The sequence below is a fragment of the Salarias fasciatus genome, chromosome 7 (genome assembly GCF_902148845.1).
Source record: "Salarias fasciatus chromosome 7, fSalaFa1.1, whole genome shotgun sequence".
In the NCBI taxonomy this organism is placed as follows: Eukaryota; Metazoa; Chordata; class Actinopteri; order Blenniiformes; family Blenniidae; genus Salarias; species Salarias fasciatus.
Window position 1 is genome coordinate 1,337,064 of NC_043751.1, and position 25,785 is coordinate 1,362,848.

At 47.1% G+C, this 25,785-nt stretch overlaps 1 protein-coding gene across 2 annotated transcripts in view; it reads left to right on the plus strand.

The window, feature by feature from the left end:
• Nucleotides 1-723: 723 nt before the first annotated feature.
• The window catches only part of LOC115391786 (anoctamin-1-like), a 36,534-nt gene continuing 11,472 nt past the window's right edge, over nucleotides 724-25,785 (plus strand). The window contains exons 1-12 of one of the 2 annotated variants that reach the window (XM_030096136.1): nucleotides 724-740; nucleotides 3,291-3,371; nucleotides 10,734-11,129; nucleotides 12,498-12,596; nucleotides 16,010-16,161; nucleotides 16,360-16,414; nucleotides 16,819-16,867; nucleotides 16,992-17,047; nucleotides 19,289-19,330; nucleotides 20,860-20,924; nucleotides 21,094-21,228; nucleotides 22,801-22,961. In XM_030096136.1, the coding sequence (XP_029951996.1) occupies nucleotides 11,100-11,129; nucleotides 12,498-12,596; nucleotides 16,010-16,161; nucleotides 16,360-16,414; nucleotides 16,819-16,867; nucleotides 16,992-17,047; nucleotides 19,289-19,330; nucleotides 20,860-20,924; nucleotides 21,094-21,228; nucleotides 22,801-22,961 (844 nt within the window). In that variant the 5' untranslated portion in view covers nucleotides 724-740; nucleotides 3,291-3,371; nucleotides 10,734-11,099. Of the gene's footprint in view, nucleotides 741-3,228; nucleotides 3,372-10,733; nucleotides 11,130-12,497; nucleotides 12,597-16,009; nucleotides 16,162-16,359; nucleotides 16,415-16,818; nucleotides 16,868-16,991; nucleotides 17,048-19,288; nucleotides 19,331-20,859; nucleotides 20,925-21,093; nucleotides 21,229-22,800; nucleotides 22,962-25,785 lie in introns of those variants that run through there. The other variant, XM_030096135.1, reaches the window with a different exon arrangement.

The window sequence follows — 25,785 nt, forward strand, 5'->3', positions numbered from 1 at the left end:
TGGGCTCCGCTCGAACAGATAACACTAACAGCCATAAAGTCCAGCTCAGGGACGCCATTCCTGAGTTCCTCAACATCCTGAAGACGTCCCGGTCCTCTGGACAGCATCACGTCTCATTTTCTCTTCAACTGATAGAAAAAAAACAATAATTACACTCACAATATCAAACTGGTGTATCTCAGTGAGATTATAAAATGAAAGAAAATCAGCTGTAAGAAAGACTGAGCTTTCAGAGACAGAGTTAGAATTTAAAGCAATGATTTACTGCACATTTCTTCAAATTAAAGTTTCTCCACCACACATAGCTAATCTGTCCACATGTTGTAAAAATCTGCCTGAAGTCCAATAAATTCTGATTCCAAGCCCTGTGTTTTCATCAGAAGTTTAAATATGAAAGAAAAATCTGAATAACTGGGATCAGTTCACAAAACTGGTCCGATTAACCAATAAATGCTGGAACTGATTCGACTGAAGTCAGAATGAAGAGTCAGAAAACTGCTTTCAAACATATGGTCAGTATGAAGACGTGTAGAGTGAACACTGAACACTGCCGCTCCAAATATTCGGATGTTTTGTCAAACTGAAGCGTTTCTCATGTCCTCATGTCCTCCTGTCCGTCTGAGTCCAGCCCGGCTCTGAGTGAATACATGAAGACACGTCTTCATCACTGACGGAGTTCACACCTGTTTGGATGATGGAGTAGACTGTAGAGCGGGTCAGCAACTGAACACACCCTTCAGGTAACTAAACACACCCGTCAGGTAACTAAACACACCCGTCAGGTAACTAAACACACCCGTCAGGTAACTAAACACACCCGGCAGGTAACTAAACACACCCGGCAGGTAACTAAACACACCTGTCAGGTTACTGATGCCCGTCGGGTAACTAAACCCACTGTTTGACTGATCATCTGGGATGTGTGAACTCCTCCTAGTGCTCGTTCCGCCTGGCTGTCGGTTCCTCCGGCGTTCCAGTGGGTTCATGTCTGGAGTTCATGGTGCAGAATGTTCTTGACTGTTGATCATGAGATGATTCAATGAAATGACGCCGACGTGTTTTAAAGAGAGTCAGCCGGTTTAGATCACAAGGTCACTTTTGAAATGTGCTAAATGTTAGCTAACTGTGCTAACTGTAGGCTTCCTGCACAAAGTCATTCTCAAAGATGCCTGGAAACACTGAGACATGACTAATATTAAGAAGTAACTTATTTATCAAGTTATATGATAGAAACCATATGTGACCACTAGACGTGACTGTATGAAGACAGGAAGCCACAGGAAAACCTCCGTTACCACTACATTTATCTGAGAGTTGCTGTACTTAACCCAAGACTGACAAGAAGTAACAAACGAATCATGACTGATCGTATGTTCTTCAGATAATTACAAATAAGTGGAAAAACACAGTTCACTTGTGTGGAATTTCCAAAAAAAGTCTCATTATGTTGTTGAGTCTGTCTGGATTTGTGTTGTTGAATGTTGATCGTTGGCGTTTCCTGTCAGTGATGACAAATGTTCAGTTCAAGAATTGCAGTGTTTATTCCAGCTGCACTTTTATTAAGAAATGATCTATTCGTCAAAACACTGTGGCACCTACCATCTGTGACCACTAGATGTCTCTGTGTGACGACAGGAAGCCGCTGCAGCACCACAGAACAAACCTGCTTTTCTGACAGAAAGAAAACTAAGACGGCTTAAAGCAGGATGGATAGATAGATAGATGGATAGATGGATAGATGGATAGATGGATAGATGGATAGATAGATAGATAGAGATGGCTCATTTGACAGATAGATACTAATTCCCTTCCATGGGAACGTCACAGTTCCAGCTGAAGGACGTCGATTGAAAGACAGAAGAAACCTGGTCTCACTGTTCAGAAACATTTGAAATATAACTCGCTTCGCCTTTATAAAGCTCACTCAAAACTGGATCCACCAGAAACTGGATCTACTGGCAACAGGATCAACCAGCACCTGGATCCATTGGCAACTGGATTAACCCAAAACTGGATCTACCAGAAACTGGATCAACCGGCAACTGGATCCACACAAAACTCAATCTACTGACAACTGGATCCATCATCAACCTGTTCTGTCGGCGACTGGATCAGCCAGCAACTGAGTCCACCAGTGACGGGATCAACTTGAAGCTGGATCTATCAGCAACTGTATCAACCAGTAGCTGGAACCATCGGCAAATGAATCAGCTTGCACGTGGATCCACCAGATATTGGAACCTCCAGTAACTGGATCCACCAGCAAATCCCCCTCCCACCCCTTTCTCAGTTCTCCTTCCTGTTTTCCTGCTCCCCTCCACCCGGCGTACGAGTCCCCCTCCCTTCTGTTGCTGACATATCAGACCTTATCTAGAAATCTAAATAGGAAGCGGCTTCGGCTCAGGTCGTCTCATAATTGAGAGGTTGTTGGTTCGACTCTTGATGTCAAAGTGTCCTTCAGGAAGACGCTGAACCCCTGAACAGTGGAGACACAGTCCCTCCTCATTGTCTGGGGGTTTTCATCACTCTGGACAGCTCCTCTGGTCCTCCCTGTGTCAGGTGAACAGTCTGGGATTCATCCTCCACAGCACTCATCCACATCGCTGTTTTTCATGCAAACAGGCGGAATGCATCAAAACACTCCTTTCAGCGCTCCTGTTTGAGCGTGATGCCACTCAGTCTTCTCTGCATGCTCAATGCATGCAGACCATATGAAAATAGCACACTGATATGCAGGATTTGGTCTGATTTTCTGCACATCAGATCAAATTTTATGATCACTTCCTGCAGTAAGCTTCAACATAAGAAGCAGCTGACGCCATCCTTGGGTCGGGACTGGATCGCTTCCAGGCCCCGCTGAGCTGGAGCTCATTCACAGCGTCTGCAGTGAGAGAGGGGAGGCTTCTGTGTCCCGAGCCGGTTGATCTTTCAGCGATTGCAGTTGTGAAAACAGAGAGAAAGTGAGGGAGGGCACCTTGTGTTCATCAGAGTTTTATCGTTGTCTAAGTTTAGATCTTGGCTCGCAGGCGGCTTCTCAAGTAACAAGGCTGCAGGCTGCGTTCGGCCCCTCCGCTCAGAAAAGTGACGAATCACAGGGAAATACAGGACAGGCTGCTCACACACACCACACACTCTCACACAGAGGGCCGGCAGCGACACACACACACTCACACACACACACCCACACACACTCGCACACTCACACACTCACACACTCACACACACACGCTGGACTATAACCTCTGGCTTTCGCCTCTTTTCTCTTTCCCACCCGGACGATGACGGAGGAGGAGGCAGAGGCTCCGAGCTCCGGGTCCGAGCGGCAGGCGCCACACTTCCTCCGAGACGTGGTCTTCCACGGCAAGTTCCGGGTGAGTGTGTCTTCAGGGGTCTCACAGGGGGACGGCGCCGGGGCGAGAGGGGACAGCGTGTCCGCCCTGTCCAGAGCAGTGGACACGAGGCGCCGGAGGCCCGGCCGCCGCTCAGACCGCCGCTCTCACTTCACCCACGTTTTAACGGACCGCACGCAAAGTAGCTGCAGTCCGGCGAGTTTGCATGTTCCTCCTGCGCATGCTTGGGCTTTTTACCACAATGCTAAAACGAACATCAGAGGCTGATTAGTGACTCTAAACTGGGGATAAATATAAATGTGTGTGTGAGAACTGTTCTGGATTCAATTAGATAAACAAGTAAAAGTTCAAAGTATCAGTAACTTTTTAAGTAATGAATTGATTGTACTGGTTTTTATGACATGCACAAGTAAATTTATAAAACTTTTAAAGTGATAGTTTTTTTTTTTTTTAACTGTGATTGACTGTCTTGTTAATTACAGACATTTGGTGGAATGTAGCCGATATATCATTTATGGCACATCCTTCAGTATAAAATGACATTTAAATGAAGTTGGTGAAGAAATGTAACTGTGAATCAAACTTTTAAAGCTGTGTGTCTGAGTACAGAACAGCAGCTCAGAAGCCACTGGTGGGTTTAGAAGCTGCATGAATGTAACAGTGGCAGCACAGAGCAAGTACCGTCAGCATCTCATTACTTTAATCACATTAGTCAACTGACCAATAGAGATAGTTGAATAAACCTTGTTTTTGCAGTTAAAATGACTGAAAAGTGTTGATATTTCTCCTGTTTCTTTGAGTAGTGATTTAAAAACTATAAAAGCTGTAGATCATGGATCTGAAGGTTCATTAAGGTAATCTAAAATACATGTACAGCAAAACTATATATCTAACTTTCTGAGCTGCTTTATCTTCATTATGTTATAGAATTAATCTTTTTCGTTCAGTGAGGAGACAGAGGAATGTTTGTCGTCTTGTTTTTCTGATCGGAATGCTTTCCGCTGCTTTTCTTTCTTGAAGTGTCTGGTGAATAAAGTGCGACTGATTGAATTAAAAAGTGATCAAACTTCTAAAGTGACTTCAAAATGCGAAACTAAAATTAAAATGCTCGAATCTCTGGAAAACCCTGAGAGAGTTTCAGCATCCTAAACCTTTTGAGAGCTGGTCTCTTGGTGGTGAAGGTTCAAGGAGCTCTGTTGTTCCTGATTGGACTGGAAGGGGATCTTTTGGTCCTGGACCGGTGGTTCTGGTCCTGGACCGGTGGTTCTGGTCCTGGACCGGTGGTTCTGGTCCTGGACCGGTGGTGTTGGTCCTGGACCGGTGGTTCTGTCCTGAACTGGTGGTTCTGGTCCTGGACCGGTGGTGTTGGTCCTGGACCGGTGGTTCTGGTCCTGGACCGGTGGTGTTGGACCGTCTCTGTTGGGGGTGATGAACGGCTGAGGCGCTGTGTGAACAGGAAGTGGCCACACAGCGCTTCACGCCGTCTGCTCCGGTGGTCCCGGCAGCAGGCGGCTCATAAAGGAAGAGCGGCTCACAGACGGACGAAGGGCCGTAACTCCCCGAGGGTCCCTAAACACACATCTGACACCATGACAGCTTGTGTATGGACACACACATTAAGTGTGTTTTCTGCCCTCCTCAATATTCATAAAACGAAATGAAGCGGTGAGAGAAACTCATCCTGTAAATCTCAGCTCATCGCTGTTCGTCACCCTTCAGGAAACAAGCTTCCTCCTCATTTCTCCTCATTTCTTCCACACTGACCTCATTAGATCACAAAATATTCTGCTTGACAGTAACCTCATGGTTTTGGGGATTTTGGCTATTTGCTGCTCTGTGTTGTAACTGGCATTTCATACATAAAGCTGAATTGAATTGAATTGAATTTTTCGGTAAAATATTAAATATTCTCACAAAGAGAATAGGGTCGTTTTAGATGTTAAATGGTTGTTTCAGGGTATTTTTTTTCCATCAATTTCAAGGAGCAAACATATTTTACATCCTTTCTAGACTTTTCAAACTGACTTTATTATATAATGATGATGTAAAACAGCAACTTTTCTATTTTTAAAAAGATCGCAGTCATGACAGAAGCTGAGGACTGAGCATTTAGTTCACCCTGAGCCATCATTCACTCAGTTCAGAATGAGAAATGGAGCTTTCTTCCCATTGTTCATTCATGCTATGATTTTCATTCACACACTGAGAGTCATGGTGGGGCTGGAATCGAACCGTGGACCCTGGGATTGGAAGAGAACCCACTCCACCAGCCGTCCTCTGGGTTGGGGTTTGTTTTTCTGTTCTGCAGCTCTGTTTTCAGTGGAATACCTCATGGAAAGAAGGAGATTACGTTTGAGGAAAGGCTGATATCAAAGCTAAAAGCGGCCGCTTGCCTTCCCGTGTTTGTGTTTTTCCTTTCTGTGTTCTGAAGGGTCAACATCTCGTTTGCGGTTCGATCTTGAGTGGGTTCGATCATTAAACTGACTGAAATTGTTAAAGCCACATTGTCTCTTTTTTTTAGTGTTAATGAAAAGGAGCAGAACATTTTCACAAAACCTTTTACAGCATTTTTTTCTCTGATCCAAAACATTTTCCTCTGGCTGCGGGACTTTGCAGGTTGTTGTTTTTTGGTTTGGTTTTGGTTGCAATGCTGCAGCTCGCTGTGATTCCAGTGATGTTTTATGTCTTCCTGAGCTGATCCCCGGTGGAACCACTGCAGGAGTGTCGATGAAAACCTCCAGATTTCTCTTTAGTTTTTCATTTCCACAGGCTGCAGTTGTCCTGCGGCCCCGAATAAACCCTGGTGGCCCAGATTTGATCTGTGAGCCTGACATTTGATACACCTGCCTAAATCTATCGGAAATTAGTTTTTCTTACATGTTTTTGAAAGATTTGATCACTTATCAAGCCTACAGATGACGCTGACAGCCATTAACACTATCATTCATTCACAATTACAGATGTGACAGTACACACACACATATTTTATATATATATATATATATATATATATATATATACACACACATATACATCTATATGATCAGAAAGTTCAGGGAAGTTGTGGAGGGCGAGGTTCCACATGGGAACCCTGTGCTGTTCTGCTGTTCTGCTGTTCTGCTGTTCTGCTGTTCTGCTGTTCTGCTGTTCTGTTCTCCGCCCTGTGCCGTTCCGGGTTGTTCTGTCAGGAAGTGGAGTCGGTCTTCTGAGACTCTCGGTTGAGGCTGCTGGTTTCTGTGTGTATATTTTGCTCCTGGTTTTATGAGCGAGCTGTTTTTAGCTGACTGATGTTTCCTTTTTTATCTTAATTCAATAACAGCCTAATGAAGAGCTGCAGTACAGCCGGAGGATTCACAGCGCCGCACTTTAAGTACATGTTCGTTATCGGTTGTTTCTTTTGGCATCATGATATTAGAATAATGAGAATCAGAATAAATAAATGTCTCCAGCTCACTGGACACACTGGGCAGTGCTGTTCTGTGTTTTCTCCTCCATCCTTTTTGCAGTGTGTTGTTTTTTTTTGTGTCCTGGGCTCTCGGTGCGATACCTGGGTAGCCTTCACCGGGGACAGCTTTGAGAGGTTTCCTCCTGGAGGAGTTTGTCATCCGTCAGCCTTTCCTCTGGGTGTAGAGCAGGAGGCTGGCTGCTCCCTCCTGACACTTTATCGATTTGGCTCAAAGTGCTTCAGGGATCCTGTTTGAGGCCCGGAGAGGCTTCGGCCACCTTTCCTCTGAAGACCTTGGAGCTCTCTTTAGCTCTTGGCTTCACGACAACAAGCACTTGACCAGAAAACGAGAGAGCCGAGCTGACTCAGCAAACGGCAGAGATCGATGTTTTAGTTTCTCATTTCAATTGATCTCAGCTCCCAGAGTGTTATTTAGAGATCACTCAAAGCCCTCCTTTGCTTCTGGATCGCAGATCTTCAGAAAATTGCCCTTACATAGAAAGAGGTCAGTGTATTTGTGTGGGTCTGCAGTCCATCAAGCTCCAAACCTGGGGTCGTGACCCCTCAATGTTTTATTTGAGGAACAGGGACTCCTGGGTCATGGTGCTCCAGGCTGTCCTGGGGAACCACAGTTCTGCCCGAGTGCTTCAGGCGACCATGTGAGTCTGGCTCCTCAGTCCTGTCCTGCCCCTCTTTCCACATAATACTTCACATCATTTCAGTGGAATCTGGTGTGACGTTCATCACTCCGCTGTGAACCTGAAGGACCTGTCGCCCCCAGGTGTGACAGAGGGATCAATAGCAGGCCGGATCTCCTCCCTGCAGTGGGATCTTCATGCACCTTCCCTCAGATCTGCAGCCAGATGTTATAAGTAGACTTGACGGGGAGGAGGCGAGGTCGCGTCACGGCTCATAATTCACCCACTATTTATGTCTCATATACAACCTACTGGGAAGCGCCACAGTAGACATCGCAGCTGCTGCTGCTCTGACACGCAGTCTCCCTCCTGAAGTCCTCATTTTCTCAATAAACACAGAACGCCTGCATCAGAATAGGTCCAGGACTTCATCCAGTCGCTCCACCGACTGACAGAACAGACGAACAGCTTCCAGCCGATTGTTCTGTTCTGGAGGGGAGACCGATGGGGGGCGGCACAGGAATGTGTGACTGGGGATGAGGGGAAGAGGGGGTGGGGGCAACATTTAGTAATAAACAAATATTCAAACTAAATAAAATAAAGCAAGAAGTTATATTACAGGAGCCTTATTCCTATAAGCTCCTCCTGGAAGAGCAGGTGTGTTTGGTACCTGACAGCAGCCAGACCTTCAATCAGAAAAAAAACCCCCCCGAATCAGAATAGATTTTTAATTGGACAAATTTCTGTATGTCTAGGATTCAAAGAGGAATTGACAAACTAATTCTCTCACTTTGTTGCAGCAAACACACAAGATATCAAAATACAGCTTGAATAAATAAGCTAAATGTAGTAAGTGTGAATAAAATATCTTGTTTTCCAGCCTGTCTTCACCGTGTGCTGCAGGATCTTTCTTATTCGTTCTCCTCCTCTTGATATTCCGTCAGAACATGATTTAGCCGTTCTTACGTTTGTCATTGTCATTGATATTGAAGAATCTCCAAACCGCCGCTGTCAGCCGTTCTCTCTCGCCTACCTGCTGCTGACGGTGATGATGGATCAGGTCAGGTGATTCTCAGCAGGTTGGATCTGGGAGCTTTCTTCAGTATGAGTATGCTGTGGGCGGCATCAGACCCGATGGCAGGGCTCCTCTTGGGTCTTAAAGTCACTTCCTGTTTTATTTTGTGCTCCTCCTAACCTTAAACTCAACCCCGAAGCAGAGGGAAAGCCAGTGCGGTGCCTTTCCAATCAGTGTAATTTGAACCCTCCTGCTCGTCCTCATTCACACACCTGCTGATTGATTTTGGAAGAACTGGAGGTGCGAGATACTGTTTTCTGGGAAATAACAGCATGCATCAGCATCTCTGTGTTTGTTACAGGTGAGGGATGAGAGCTCTTTTTTACAACGTGAGCTCAGGTTTCAGACTTGTTCCGATGCATTGTGGGTAGTTTTAACAGACAGTTCTCTCTCTCAGCTTGGAGCTGATGACCAGAAGCTCGGTCTTGACCTGGTCCAGCTCTAAAGACATCCAGGATTTAACATATAGAATACAGTAAGAGAGGCATGGTTTGGCCCCGGCCATCAGCAGACAGCGGTGAATCATCTGCATATCGGTGAAAGTTGATGCCACGTCTCCTGACGACATTCCCGAGCGGCAGCATGTCAAGTCAAAGAGCATGTGGCCTCGAGACTGACCCTTGGTGCACACCGCATTTCATTTCATATTTATGAAGGTCGTGTGCTGTAGTTCACTCTGAAACCTGACTGTCGGCTCTTCCAACTGAATAAACTGGGTTCCTCTAAGATTTAGCTGGTAAATGGTGAGTTGGACGTTGGTCTTTAATTATTGGAACTGTCAGATTTTATTGTTCTTTAGGAGCTGCTTCACTACTTCCATATCAAAGGAGTGTTCAGATGCAGGTGGACTTCAGGTGTGTTACTCGAGGACTGGAAGGAATGCAGCAGCCCTGTTTGTTCTTGATGAAACATGATTTGTGGGCTGCGTGTGGATCTGTCAAGTATTGCAGAGCTCTTTATCTTCCCTCCTCCTCTTCACTGTTCATGCCTGAATCACACAGTCGCTGCTTGCACACCTGAACAGAGCTGCTTTCACGCTGCAGAGCAGCAACTCCTGTTTTATGAATCTAATCAGCTGTCAAATCATGTAAGTCACTGTAATGCAAATACTAAACTCACACCCATCCACCCGTTCTCTGAACTGAGTGAAGGCAGGTTCACCATCTGCCTTCGCCACCGCCTGCACTATGAAACTGGATCTATGCTTATGAAGAAAACTTGAGGGTTAATCCTGGATTTCTGTCCTACAGCACTGGTTAGCTTTTTACCAGGTAAATCACCGCAGTGACTTCCTCTGAGCAGCTAACCAGCTCTGGAGCAGGTTGTGTTCTGGATCGCAGACCGTGGTGAGAGGAGGAGAGGCAGAGTTTTTAGGAGAGATTCAATCCTGTCATGATAAATTACAGCCTGGTCACTGAGCTCCAAAGGAGGTTCTTCTTCTGGTTCTTCACTTGTTCTCGAGTCTGTTTAGCTGTATGAGCATTACACCTGAAACAATATGCTTCATGATAATCATCACAGTTTTCCAGACAAATTGTGACTGAAATCTGGATTGTTTTGTTTTGATTTTGTCTAAACAAAATCTAATAAAATAACATTATTGAACTAACTGCAGCCTTTGCACATGGCTTCAGTCTTGTCTGTTATTTTCTCACCACTTTCATTTTCTGACCTCCGAAAGCCGAAATGCTGCAGAGCTGAGGCCAGAGACAGAACTCTGCTGTCTTCTGCAGCCTTCGTCTTGCCGCTCTCCACTCTGTGTGCGACGCTGGACGTCAAACACAGATGTTTATAAAGGAAGGGAAGCGTTCAAAAACTAGAGTGTGCCTCAGCTTCATTTTCACGTTTGTATCGATTTTTTAACTGTCTCTCGTTACATCTTTAATAGAAATATCCATCATGGTGTGGAACAGAACTCGACTGGCTTCTGGAACAACCGACTTTTAAAACAAATGGTTTTTTTGCCTCCAGACGGAGCAGCGACTCACTGCATCACGCTTCCTGCATCCAGTTAGAACAGAAACTTCAGTACAGGTTGGAGCTTCCTGCGAGAGCGAGCTGATGAGGCTGTTGGGAAAGTGTTTGAACAAGTTACAGGGTTCATGCTGAAAGCTAAAGCTACATGCTAAAAGCTAAAGCTACATGCTTCAGTTGATGCAGACGTCATCAGATGGGGACTTCCTGTGTCCTGACCGTCCCCGCTCGCTGTCTCCTCTGCTGTGCAGCTGCTGAAGGCTTTAACCCCGGAGGAAACCACTCGCTGCCAGCATGGCCTCTTCTTCCAGGACGGTCAGCGGCGGGTCGACTACGTCCTCACCTACCACGTGAAGAAGCCCGGCGCCGGCCGCTCCGGCCGCCAGTCGGTGTACCAGCTGACGGAGAAAGCCGTGGCCCGCAGCCTCCGTCGAGGCCCGTACAGCCGTAACCAGCACGTCAAACACCACAACCAGACGCAACGACCCAACGACTCGTCGACGCCGCGCCCGGCGGCGGCGGGCGACGTGGAGCTGGGCTGTGCGACGGACACCTTCAACGGACAGGAAGACCACAAGGCCTTCAGGAGGGAGGAGTTCGAGGGCAAACTCAGAGACATGGGGCTGGAGCTGGAGAAGGACGAAGACGTGAGTTCACGCTTTAAACCTGATTCTTCATTAGAGTAGCGATGCATTCCTGAAATACTGGAATACACACACACACACACACACACACACACACACACACACCAGAAACCAGAGTATCAGGAGGAAACTCACACATACCTGGAGAGAACATGCAAACCTCCGATCTCTCAGATAAGCTATCGTGCTGGTACAGCACTGATATAACACCAGTGTGACTCTGAAGTGAGACTGAGACGTACGGAGCCAGTCGGCCATCTTCCCCGGACATCTGATACAGAGACAGTGTCGTGTCTGGACCACCATCAAGGCCGTCCTCGCTCTGCCTGATCGGGTTAAAGCAGCTGAGACTGATCAGGAAAGCTCATTGACCACAGCCGCTATGAAGCATGCTTTGTTCTTCTCTGCTGATCAGTCAGCATGAATTGATGGGGCAGCAAAGGGAGGAGAGATGAAAGCTGTAACCTCTTCAGTGGGTGCATGTCGACCCAGTTGGCCAGTCTAGTACAGAGCTGAAGGTGAGGGTGTCCCTACTCCACCTCATCTGCCTCCACCAGCCTGACGGAGTGAGAGCCACCACTCGGTGAGAGAGCCTCTGTACCTGCTGTCACTTTATGCAGATCGATCGTTAAAGAGCTCCTGGCCCGGCGCCCTTCAGCAGAGCAGGATCCAGCTGGGAGGCTGTGGACGGTCCCGCCGTCCCTCCAGCAGGACCACCTCAGGTGGCTTTTCTTCAGTCTAACCTGCCTCCCAGACAGGTTTGGACATGGCCTGGGCTTTGTTTATATTTAACTAAAGGAAGTCGGGAGACATGTGAATGTTTCCAGCTATTCAGGAGGCTGCCAGTCTGCCGAGGACTATGTGCAGCGTTGCAGTTTGGATGCATCGGTACGTCAGTCGTGTAAAAGTGGAAACTGATAGTCTGTGTATGTGTGAGATGTCCTAATGCCAGAATATAAATAGAAAATATGCTTCTCTGCTGCAGTGGCTCGAAATGACTGAGCTGAGGCCACGGCTGCCACGCCTAAAAATCCATCTTCCTGATGTTCCTCAGCCTGGAAACAAGGAGAAATGAGAAGCTGCTGCCGCAGACACGTCTGCTTTCAGGCTCCAGCCATATTGAGAAGGCTGCGGTTCGAATCCCGGCGAGGACTTTCTGCCCGGGCTTTCCTCCCACAGTCCAAAGTGTTGCATTTGAAGAGAGAGTAGTAACAGACTTTCAGCTTGGCTCCACAGGCCTCCTCACAACCGGCCGGTCGGCGCGCAATCTGGCCTAAAGACTGCCAGGAACAGTGTCACAACATCTGTCGGGTTTTTAGATCGTTCGGTTTGTTAACTGTATGAAATGACAACATGTTGTGTATCTCCTAGGCCAAGATCCCAGGGGTGGGCTTCCTGAAGATTCACGCTCCCTGGAGCGTTCTGTGCCGAGAGGCGGAGTTCATGAAGCTGAAGATGCCCACCAAGAAGGTGAGTCCGACCCGAGCTCTGGTGCTCCACTGCTCTGTAGGGTCAACTCTGACCGAAGACTGAAACTTACAACAAACAAACCTGGATAACACAGAGCTTACAAAATGTGACTGTTGTAAACCAACAAATTCTATTTATTATATCGGAATTTCCAGGAAAACGTCCTCTGACGTCCAGCAGTTCATCAGCCTCGACTGACTCGGAGAGTTACTTCTTGCTTTTCTGTTCGTGCTCGTTTTAACTTCACATGAAACTTTTCACACAGAACACACAACATCTCCTCATAAGAACCCTTTGTCACCAGGAGAGATCCTCTCCTTGTCTTGTTGATCAGCATGATCCAGACCGGAGCGTCTGCTCCGGACAGTTCTATTGTCTGAATTGTATTATATGAGTCTGCTGCTGTCTGACTGGTGTCCAGGAAGCGGTTCTAATGTGCTTTCCTCTCGCTCTGTGGGCTCTTCGTTCAGTATTTCCTGTGTTCCTGTCTTCTAGTTTCTGTTCATGTGTTCATAATGACTCCTCTCCTTCCTTTATCGGCCTGTAGAATCATTTTCTTTCCATGGGCCTGTTTAGTTCTTGGATGTGGTTCTTGGTGTGAGCGTTCTCAGTGTGAGCTCGTCTGTTCTTGCCGGTCTGGTTCCAGAACCAGGAAGTGTTCTCTGGTTTGGTGTGTTGACTCCTCCAGGCGAGTTTGTTTCTCTCTGATCGGCTCTTCCTTTGCTCTGTTGAGTTTGCTCTCTGTGTTCTTTCTTGGGTTTCTGAGGTTTTCTGCTGTTCGATCCTCGTCTCTCGAGGAAGTTCTTGTACTGTGCTCTGTTTTCCTTTCCCCAGTTTCTCCAAACGGTGGAATATTCAATCAGTCATTTCCAAACCTCCCTCGTACATATTGGCTGGATTATATTTACTTTTGTCGTTTCCATGTTTTGGGTGTTTGAAACAGGAAAAGGCTCTGCGGACGAATGCAGAAGCATATCAGCAGGGTGGAACGTCTCTCCTGATGCGTTTTGTCGGTCAAACAGTAGGTCAACCTGCAGTCAGAGCCGGTCGGCAGCTCTCAGATCAGCGACAGGAAGCATGAGCGTGCGGCGCTGCCATGCCGGGCCTCTGCACGCCGTTACATTGACGGCAACATTCAGTCACTTCTGGAATCACCGGCACTGCTGGACCACAGTGAAAGAGAGGAAGCAAATCGTACCAGGCCCCGCCCCCAGGACATGGTTTCTCAGCTGACTAACTGGAAGAGGGAGCAGTGGGCTGCCAGTCCAGGGTCACGCAGGACCCTCCAGGCCGCAGCGGCCCACATGCTGGAGAAAGAGCAACTTCTGAGAATGAAAAACATCTGTAAGAATCCACAAACCCACTGTGACGGACTGTAGAAGCACTTGATCCCGTCATGTGACGGCATTTCTCATGACCTTGGTTTCAGTTCCAGCCCGTCGTTTGTCCAGTAACATGATGTATTATGAAAGAAACTCGATGTTTCTCATCCGAGTTCTCAGCACGTCACTGCAGATGACTCCGTGTTGCTGGACCTCACCGAGTCGACTATCAGTGTTTACTCCTGTTTTTACCTTCAGGAGATCATGTGACCCAGCTTACATGCAGATGTTGTGCTGCTCTGTGCTTCCTGCTCCCAGCAGCCTCTCACATGTGGACTCGTCTCCTCTCTCTTATCTAACTCAGCCAGATGTTCTCAACCTCTGTGTCTGGTCCGGCAGGAGCGCTCTTCCTGTTTGTCCTCAGCTCTGGGAGTTGCTTCTGGGATTTCTCTGACTCACTATTTACATATTGAGTGCTTTCAGATGACTGTGCTAATTGTGCTAAAGTCCTGCGTTATGATGTCCCGGGAATGTCCAGACTGTCCTGGTCCCTCACGGTGTCAGGCTGTCTCCTGCTCTGTAAGCTGGTTAAATCTGGAGTTTCAACCCTTTCAGATGGAGATGGACGGGCTGTAATGTTCTGGCGGTTCTGTCAGCAGGAAACACTCCACATGGTTGACATAAGGAGCCTCATGTCCAGACACTGGGGGAGCAACACTGAGAGGTCGCTCAGCCCGCCGGACAACAGCGCTCCAGCAGACCCACACTGCCCCCGCAGGCCCTGGTTCTCCCACATTATGAGACCGGAGTCCAGACCTGAGTCCAGACCGGAGTCCAGACCGGAGTCCAGACCAGAGTCCAGACCAGAGTCCAGACCAGAGTCCAGACCGGAGTCCAGACCAGAGTCCTGACCAGAGTCCTGACCAGAGTCCAGACCGGAGTCCAGACCAGAGTCCAGACCGGAGTCCAGACCGGAGTCCAGACCGGAGTCCAGACCGGAGTCCAGACCAGAGTCCAGACCAGAGTCCAGACCAGAGTCCAGACCAGAGTCCTGACCGGAGTCCAGACCGGAGTCCAGACCAGAGTCCAGACCGGAGTCCAGACCGGAGTCCAGACCGGAGTCCAGACCGGACTCCAGACCAGAGTCCAGAGCAGAGTCCAGACCAGACTCCAGACCGGAGTCCAGACCGGAGTCCAGACCGGAGTCCAGACCGGAGTCCAGACCAGAGTCCAGACCGGACTCCAGACCGGAGTCCAGACCGGAGTCCAGACCAGAGTCCAGACCAGAGTCCAGACCAGAGTCCAGACCGGACTCCAGACCAGAGTCCAGACCGGAGTCCAGACCAGAGTCCAGACCGGACTCCAGACCAGAGTCCAGACCGGAGTCCAGACCAGAGTCCAGACCGGAGTCCAGACCGGAGTCCAGACCGGAGTCCAGACCGGAGTCCAGACCGGAGTCCAGACCAGAGTCCAGCCTGTCCGCTGTGGAATGAGTTCATGATGTTAATGAGAAAGATGCTGGAATCTGGCAGAGCTGAAGCTGTTCTGTGAGGTGTGGCTGACCTCTGGATGACCTCTGGATGACCTCTGGATGACCTCGGGATGACCTCTGGATGACCTCTGGAACGCTGCACAGCTGTGATCAGCAGCTACTGAAAAAGCTTTTGTCAGGTTATTGATCCCAAAGGAGGCTTCAGTTCTTCATGATTCCAGCGTTCCAGGAGGAAAAGGTTCATGAAAAACATTTTAATCCAAAAGCAAGAAAGAATTTTGTTTTTGTGGGACTGAACGATGGTGAGAAAAACATATTTGGTGTTTCCTCGGTTTTGTTTTCTGTGTTATGAAAAGAGAAACAGTGTGAGAGAATGAAGGAGGGAATCTCTCAGAGTGGAATCGGCTCACAGACCGTCAGTCCTCCTGTAGCCACACTGGAGCCTGACATCCTGGATCACCAGGCTCTCCAGGCTCTCCCGGCTCTCCAGGGTGACCCCGAGTCTCTGGCAGATCAAACAAGATGGAACCTGAAACATGACTGGCACTGTGTGTCACCCTGTCCTGCCCTCACCTGTGTGTCTTCTCCCGGATTTGAAGGTGTATGAGGTGAAGAAGTCGAGCGGGGTTGTGGAGAAGATCAGCTCTCTGATCAGTAAGATCCTGGAGCCTCTTCACCCTCACGTTGAGGAAAATCAGCCCAAGAACATCAAACACCTGTCACACACCTTCTCCAGGGAGAAGCAGCACCTGTAAGTACCTTCTTCACACGTGAGGGAAGACCTGGGCCGGAGTCTGGGCCAGCCGTCACAGCTTCCTGCAGTCTGCTGCCAGGTTTTCAAAATGGCTGAAAGTTTTATTTTTTTTTTTTCAAACATGAGCTTAAAGCTACAACAGGAGTGTTAACACACTAAATGCATCTGCTGCGATGTCTCTCTGTGTTTCCACAGGTTTGATCTCTCAGACAAAGACTATTTCTTTGACAGTAAAACCAGGAGTTCAATAGTAAGTCTGATATCGATACGCTTTCAGCCCGATTCACCGAGGGCCTGTACAGAAACACGTGTTCAGGGAAAAGGAGTTTAAAAACACACAATCAAAAGCAACCAAATGCTTTCAGATGTGGTAGAGCCCTCATGCTAACATTACAAGCTCCTGAAGCTAACTAGGGCTAAAGTGTGTGTCCATCAGCGTCAGCGTTCACATGAGTGTGTGTGTGAGTGTGTTAAAATCGCCTGATTTTAACCGACAGCGAGTGAACGGGTTCTGTAGGCTGGTCCTCCAGACCGGGGGTGCGGTCCCGGTCCTGGTCCTGATGCCAGTCCTGTCCTATCAGCACCCAGAGACCCTCAGAGGGCCAGAACAGTGTCCGCCGTCTGGTGTAAACTCTGCCTTTCCTGTCCCTTCAGGTGTATGAGATCCTGAAACGAACAAAGTGCAAGGCCAAGTACAGCATGGGTAAGTCCTGACGCAGACCAGGAGACGTCCAGTGGAACGCTCTGCTGCCTCCCGGCAGCGGCTCGCAGCGCTGAGAGGAAGTCCTGATGGGAGTGAGCTCTGTTGACCTGTGCTCCGTCTGCAGGTATCACCAGCCTGCTCGGCGGCGGGGTTTACACAGCGGCGTACCCGCTTCACGACGTGAGTGCTCCGCTGTCCGCACACCGTGTCCCCGGCGTCCAACAGGACAACGTTTCCGAACGCTTCCACAGCCGTGACATTTCCTCCTGCCGGCTCGCTCCGGAGCCCCGCTGTGCCACACATGGCTGAGCGCTGTCTGCGTCTCCCTCTGGTGTGCTGAGTCTTCACAGGAAAAGCTGTTTTTCTCTCTTTCTTCTGGGATTTTGCCAAAGGTTCTGCTGTTTGTGTCAAAGCTGCAGGAGAAATGTCCCCAGAGGAAGTCTAGCAGGGTTTTTAGTATCGTTCCTCTTCAATGCAATACTGTACAATACAATACTGTAAAAAAAACTGATGCATAGTCACAGGTGTGTTTTATTCAGTAAAGCTTTGCTAGATATATAATCCCCATTTAGTAAGTCATGGCCGGATTGACATTTGCAGCATAAAACCAATTTTGGCTACCAAAAATCACAGAAAACAGGCCGGTCAGGGGTCCAGATGTTCAGTGTCGGGCTCCTGGGACGGCGTCAATACAGTGCCAAAATCCGCAAACATAAAATCCTTCATCACACACAGTCTATGTACAATCCGTCGACACACACAGACAAATAATCACACATTTAACACATACTGGACGCATACAGCAGACTTTATATTTTTGGCTACTATGTGGATTTTGGCTCCTAAAGATGTTTAAATGGTGGCTAAAAGAACTCCTGAGCTCTCGGCCTTAAATCAGGCTCTGCAGTAATGAGACGGTTGTCATGTTATGAATCAGTGTAACCACTTTAAACTCTTCAGGGCTTCGTTGATGAACTGACTCTCGTTTCTGTCAGCTGGCTTGAAGGTAGTGCAGGGTGGACTGAACCGATGTCCAACCAGAGACGCTTTGAGTCTGTTGAATGAATATTGGAGATGATTCCTCGTGACTGATTGGGAGCTGATCAATGATACTAAGGAACTGTCTGGAAAGAAGAAATGCTGGTGATGTCTCAGCTTGTTCTGTGTTACAGACTCATTTGATTAGTGTCCTAGTAAATAAAAAAAGTAGTTTTTTGTGGTTCTGAAGGTCGAAGTAAAACCATTAAATGTGACTATACGAGGGTGGACCCAAAAGAATCCGGAATTTGACTAACTTTTTATTTCTGACATTTCAAAATAAAACATCACTGTCGCCTTCAAAATAATCTCCATCCGCATTATTGCAGCGCTCCAGCCGTGTCTCCCACTTCACCAATGCGTCGTCAGACCCGTGCGTAATTGTGCCATTTTTTTGCCGGCTGTGATTTTTCTGTCACCTCCTCCACATCTGCAAACCGCTGTCCCTTCAGCTGCTTCTTCAACCTGGGGAACAAGAAAAAGTCACTGGAGGCTTCATCTGGCGAATCAGGCGGATGGGAGAGGAGATTCATCTCATTCTTCTCCAGAAACTGCGTGAGGCGCAGCGCCGTGTCCGCTGGCGCTCTGTGGTGGTGGATCAACCGGCTCCACTCCGCCACGACGCTCTGCTTCCTCCTCACATCCTCACGGAGCGTCTGAGGACTTCCTGTAGTAGTCCTGATTTACAGTCTGACCTGGAGGGACAGACTCGCTGTGGACGAGACCCTGGACAGCCAAGAAGCAGATCAGCATTGTTTTCACGGCTGAGCGGACCTGACGCGCCGACATCTGGCCCTTTTTAAACCACTCGAACCACTCATGGACCTGAGTCTTCCCCAGAGCATCATCCTTGTAGGCTTGCTGCAACAAGCTGAGTGTTTCTGCTGCTGTTTTTTCCCAGCAAAAAGCAGAATTTAATGTTTGCGCTGCTCTGGCTTCCCAGTCAATGTCGCCATTTTGGAAAAAAATCGCAGACCGCCACTGCACTCTGTTACTATAAATAGCGCCTGACAGGCGTCAGTGTCACTCTCGGAGCTCAGATTTCTCACAGATGTGCACGAGGCTTACCTGCAGCACATCTGACGGCCAGAAGTCGGAACTCATTATTATTATTGTTTTCTGACCAAATTCCAGTTCCTTTTGGGTACCCCCTCGTATGTTCATTTAGTGTAAGGTTAATAGTGTGCAGTTTGCAGCCAAATAATAACTGAAGAAGCTGATCTGCATCCTGCTGTTCCAGAGGAGATCTCTCTGCTTCTCGTCTTCCTCTGTCCGTCTCTTCAATCTGAGGCCTGTAGGAAATGGCTTAGAGTTGGAGAGCGTGGCTGTTTCCGGCCTGCTGTGGAAGTCCTCCTCAGTAACACCATTCTCTGTGCTTGACAGGGAGACATCAACGAGGAGGGGGCGGAGCCCAACGACCGGAAGGTAAGGAAGACACAGCAGTCCTGAAATGTTTAGTTTTACCACAGCCTCACTTTTCACTTTCAGTCCAACGTGACGACACAGAGCAGCAGAATTCTGTTTCACTGGAATTCTCTGTCCTTTGTGTCATTTCTGCGTCCAGACTCAGTCTGCTTTAAATAAAACATACTTCTTTAAAACCATCATGTAAACTTCTTTTTATTAAGAAGTGTTCAGCTTAGAAGTAATCAACTGTTCATAGATGGGAGTCAGCAGACAAGAAGAAGGCTTGCTGAGTCGTTTGATGCTGGTGTTGGGCTCTTCGTCCACTGAAGGCCAGGCCGAAGAATGCGATGTTTCAGTCAGACATGTGGAATAACAGTAACCCCTCTGACTGTTACAGCCTCAGATCTCTGACTGTCAACCCTGGACCTTGCTCTAAAGCAGACGGGGAAAGCAGGATCCAGCACCACCGATGCACACGAGCTTCCCCTCATGCTGCATTTTGGGCTCAGGCCGTGCACGTTCCACGCATCCTCTGGGAGCGTTTCCAGCGCTCCAGGCTGTTTATCTGCTCTGTTACTGCAGATTATTTATAGAAAACCAAGCTCATACATTGTCAGTATATTATCATTAAGTATTAGTTTATTTTGCCCGGGCTGTCACGGAGATACTTTCACTTCTGCCAGCAGACCTCCTCCTCCCTGCCGACAGAGTCTGCTCTGTCCGTCCTCCACTCTTTCGCTCTCTGGATGTCTTTGTGGACGGGCTTCACAGAATCACTCTGTGGTGTCCATCTGTCCATCTGTCCATCTTATACCACTCTGTGGGAGATTCTGCTGGGTACCTGGGGTTCTCTCACTGTGACAGAGCACAGTTACCACATGGTGGATTGGGATGTTCAGAAACTGTGATGTTAAAGTGTCAGCCTCTCAGGAATGTCTGCAGCACCTCTGTCAGGAACAGATTCATCTCTGAATGGAAAACCAACCGGCCACAGACAAGACCTTCCTAAAGTGCTGGCCAGTGCTAGCATACCAACACGTTCCCTTTTACTCAAACTGAGATTTTATTTGAAGTGAAACCCTGTGTGTTTACAGAAACCCTCGTCCTCCTGACAAACAGCTGGGTTAATTTTAGGTTTTACAGCTGGGAAAACCACTCTGGATCCTCAAACAGCGGCTCCAGGTGAAATCAGAGCGTTCATCTCTCTTCTGGTTCCTCAGTACGATTCTCCAGGTTTTTTAAGTCACTGTTTCTTCCTTTGACAATAATGTGAGTTCTAAAAACATGCACTTTTTGCTTGTCGGTGACACCAAGTGACTCTCAGACGCTTATTTATTCTGGTAGAAGGAACGGCTGAAAGTCAGACTCTTCAGGTAAATAAATGGAAAAGTCAGTTTCCCAAGCAGTCAGTTCACGTCATCTCACTGTGGGTTTTCTGGTGTGTCTGATACAGAAAACAAAATGAAATGAATTATTTTCCTTAGAAACTTAAACACACTGAAACACGGTCAGTCTGTGAAGTCACGATTTGTGTTTGTGTTGTGTAGCTTCTCTATGAGGAGTGGGCAAACTACAGCGTCTTCTACAAATACCAGCCTATTGGACTGGTGCGGTAAGGACATGTTCACCCTATAGCTCACTGCCTTTTCACATTCATGTCGCACAACATACAGTTTATTAACATGATTTGTTTTAATGAAGATCAGAGTTCTTCTGGTTGCTTCACCTCTCCCTCAGCGAAGTGTTTCATCAGAGACGTGTGGTTTTGTTCTCTTGCTCAGGAAGTATTTTGGAGAGAAGATCGGTCTGTACTTTGCCTGGTTGGGTCTGTACACCCAGATGTTGATTCCAGCCTCTCTGGTGGGCGTCATTGTCTTCCTGTATGGCTGTGCAACGGTCGACGACAACATACCGAGGTACACACAGTACACAACCACACTACTCAACATAAAAATTATGTAAAAGAACAGCTGAATAGGAAATAAAACCTATTAATTAGTCTGTTGAACCCCTCATTATCATCACTGAATGGATTGTAGGTTTAATGGAGACAAATTAAACTTAGAAAATGAGCCATGAGTGTAACAACAGTTGTGACTGTTTAACGAGACCAACCAGATTTCTAAATATCTTCCCAGCATGGAAGTGGTTCTGAAGCCTAACAGGATGTCCAATTCTGCCGTCAGCTAGCTGCCTACCAGCCTGCGTGCCTACCAACGACCGACCGAATGACCGAACAAATGACCGACTGACTGAACAAAGGAGCGACTGACTGGCCGAACGAACGAACAACCGAATGGCCGACCGGCCGAACAAATAAATGACTGACCGACCGAATGAACATCTGACTGAATGACCGACCGAACAAATGAACGACTGACCATCCAAATGAACATCTGAATGAATGACTGACCGAACGACCTCCTCACTTGTAATGTCCATGATAGTATAATAGTATGTGCAAATAGGAGGATTTTGTTTAAGGTTTAAACGTAATAAAAACATATTTTTTCAAACGAATTAAAAAGTATTTCTTTTTGGTAGGAATTTTTTAAGGATTTCAGGATCTCACCGTTGAGTTCAAAGAGGAAAAGACAAGTCATTTTCAGTGGTAAAGTGTGGATATGAAGGCCGTTGGATGTTGTGGATTCGGCGTTTCCGTCAGAGTGTGTGAGAGAAGCAGCTCTCCTGCTGTCGGCGCTGGATCCTGGGACGCTGTGGGACAGTCACACAGGGGATCTGGTTTGTCTTCGCTCGTGGCCTCGTGCCAAAGACATCAGCGCTCCTGCCCTGTGCGTTTGTACGGGATGAAAATGTGTCCCGGCAGCATGTCATAATATCCTGCTGCTGACGGGAAGCAGGCAGACGAAGAACAGCAGGCCCTGGGTTCTCACCTCATCCATCAAACCTCTACCTCTGTTTCACAATCTCTGTTTCTCATTTCACGCTCTATAAGACCACAATAAAGCACTCAGTGAGCGTCAGGCCCAGAGTTTTAGACAAGTTAATTGAAGTCATCAGAGCCCACTGCGTTTGGCTGCTTTATAAGTGACTGTCAGTCATCTTCCTTCTGTACCAGTTGATCTAGTTCCTGCTGAATAACCCACAGAGAGACAGGCAGTCTAAAATACTTATATCTGAAGCTGCTGTCCCTCGAAATCCTGCTCACTGTTAGCATTAGCACTAGCATCTGTTTCACTAAACTCCTGTTTGCTGGAAGAAAAGTGCATCTCTCTCTCTGATGGAACTCAGATCAGAGCCACTCTTGGTCTGTTTCCTCATTAGCTGTGACTTAATGAGCAGCCTCAGATAGCCGTTAGCTTCCCTCCCTACGAGCTGCCTGCACCTCTGTCCTGGTTTGTCCTTTTGCCATCAGTTCATACTTCATTTCCTCCATCTTCAGCTGAACTTACTGACTGCCACACAGTGCTGACCGTGTGTGTGTGTGTGTGTGTGTGTGTGTGTGTGTGTGTGTGTGTGATTCCCAGCATGGAGATCTGCCACCCCAGGAACAACATCACCATGTGTCCTCTGTGTGACCGGGTGTGCAGCTACTGGAGGCTCAGCACGGCCTGTGGGACGGCTCGGGCCAGCCACCTGTTCGACAACCCGGCCACGGTGTTCTTCTCCATATTCATGGCTCTGTGGGGTGAGTGAACTCCACAGCGCTCAGTGGTTCCTTCAGCCTTTCAGTGTGTGACACTGGGAAGACGTTCTGCCACTCGCTGAACATGCAGGCGATTCTTTAGACTTCATGACAGATACATGGGGCCTGATTCACTGAAGCTTTGTGTGGAGAAAAATGGGAGGAAGCTTGATATACAGGACTGTCTCAGAAAATTAGAATATTGTGATAAAGTTCTTTATTTTCTGAAATGCAATTAAAAAAACAAAATGTCATACATTGTGGATTCATTACAAATCAACTGAGATATTTCAAGCCTTTTATTATTTAATATTGCTGATTATGGCTTACAGCTTAAGAAAACTCAAAAATCCTATCTCAAAATATTAGAATATTTCCTCAGACCAAGTAAAAAAACAAAATTATAACAGCAAAACAAAATCAAACATTTGAAAATGTCCATTAATGCACTCAGTACTTGGTTGGGAATCCTTTTGCACGAATTACTGCATCAATGCGGCGTGGCATGGAGGCAATCAGCCTATGGCATTGCTGAGGTGTTATGGATGCCCAGGATGCTTCAATAGCGGCCTTTAACTCATTTGCATTGTTGGGTCTGGTGTCTTTCAGCTTCTTCTTGACAATACCCCACAAATTCTCAATGGGGTTCAGATCAGGGGACTTGGCAGGCCAATGGAGGACAGTAATGCCACGGTCAGTACACCAGTTACTGGTGGTTTTGGTACTGTGGGCAGGTGCCAGATCATGCTGGAAAATGAAATCATCATCTCCATAGAGCTTTTCAGCAGAAGGAAGCATGTCGTGCTCTAAAATCTCTTAGTACACAGCTGCATTTACTCTGGACTTGATGAGACACAGTGGACCAACACCAGCAGCTGACATGGCTCCAAACCATCGCTGACTGTGGGAACTTCACACTGGATTTCAAGCAACTTGGATTTTGCTCCTCTCCAGCCTTTCTCCAGACTCTGGCACCTTGACTTCCAAATGAAATACAAAACTTGCTTTGGTCTGAAAAGAGGACTTTGGACCACTCTTCAACTGTCCAGTGCTTCTTTTCCACAGCCCAAGTCAGACGCTTTTTCCGTTGTCTTGAGTTCAGAAGTGGCTTGACCATGGGAATACGGCTATTGTAGCCCATTTCCCGGACACGTCTGTGAACAGTGGCTTTTGATACCTGGACTCCAGCTTCAGTCCACTGTCTTTGAAGCTCCCCCAAAGTCTGGAAGCGGCTCTTCTTCACAATGCTGTTAAGCCTGCGGTCATCTCTCTTGGTTGTGCAGCGTTTCCTGCCACATTTCTCCCTTCCAACAGACTTTTTGTGAATGTGCTTTGAAACTGCACTCTGTGAACAGCCTGCTCTTTGAGAAATGTCTTTTTGTGTCTTACCCTCCTGATGGAGGGTGTCAGTGATGGTCCTCTGGACAGCAGTCAGATCAGCAGTCATCCCCATACTTGTGATTTAGTTTACTGAACCAAGCTGAGTGTTTTTCAAGGCTCAGGAAACACTTGCAGGTGTTTCGAGTTATTTAGACGATTCAAGTGATTAGTTAAATAGCCTACTAGTATACTTTTTCATGATATTCTAATATTTTGAGATAGGATTTTTGAGTTTTCTTAAGCTGTAAGCCATAATCAGCAATATTAAAATAATAAAAGGCATGAAATATCTCAGTTGATTTGTAATGAATCCAGAATGTATGACATTTTTGTTTTTTTAATTGTATTTCAGAAAATAAAGAACTTTATCACAATATTCTAATTTTCTGAGACAGTCCTGTACATCACGTAATTACAATAGAAATGAAGGATATCTACGAACAAGGCAGGTTGTGTCTGACATATTTGTTGTGTGAATATGGAAGTAAGTGAACCTCTTCCTGAGGACCTCAGAGGTCGGGATGGTTTCTATTCATGCTAATTGATAGATTTAAAAAGACATTGAGCACATCTGAGGATGCTTTAGTCCTTTTTTAATGTGTTTCACATGTTGCAAACCTGCTCAGCCTTCAGCCCTGAAGTTGGTTTTATTGTGACTTTTTCTCAGCTGGCCCACCATGACTTCTATTTGTGGACTTCATTCTTTGACAGGTCATCTCACATGTTGCAGTTTTGTTTTTGGCCAGTTTCAGATTTATGTTTCTGAATTCTGTCTTCATGAACAGGTTTGAATCCATGCTATCACATTAATACTGTACTTGTGAGGACTTTGTGCTCCATTCAGTCGTTCCATGACGATCCCAAGAAAATGAACATGGAAAAATACTCTTTCCAGAGGACTGTCCTCACTGTCGTTCGTAATGTAAAACATTGTTTGAATACTCCTCGTTGCACATGTTGTCTCTCATGGTGTTTCATATTTATTAATCACCTGAAAAATGAGAGAGGGCGTAACAAGCAGCAGCCCCTCTTCTTCTGTCAGAGATACAGCAAGAGAGAGCGCGATCAGAGCCAGATCCTCAAATGAAGCAGAGAAGATGCATTCTTTTAAATTTAAATTTCATATTTTATGTGTTGTTATTTCAAGTTTTGAACTCTCAAGATAGTGCCACAACAACATTAAATTGAAACCATTTACAATTAACTGTATTAAACAATCCAACAGTAAAGCTGCCATCAAAAGGAGTTTCAGTCAGCCCAGCCTGTGGTATTTACAGGAGCTCATCTCAACCTCTAGACTGTAACCAGGCTGAAGTTCTTCTCTACGGAGATCTTGAAGGGCTTCACAAGTTACTATCGGCCGGATGAACGGGTACATTCGTGTCCCGATGAAGGGGTGAACAGGTTCAGACTGATTCCTTCACTGAGTGTTTTCAGCGAGCCGTTG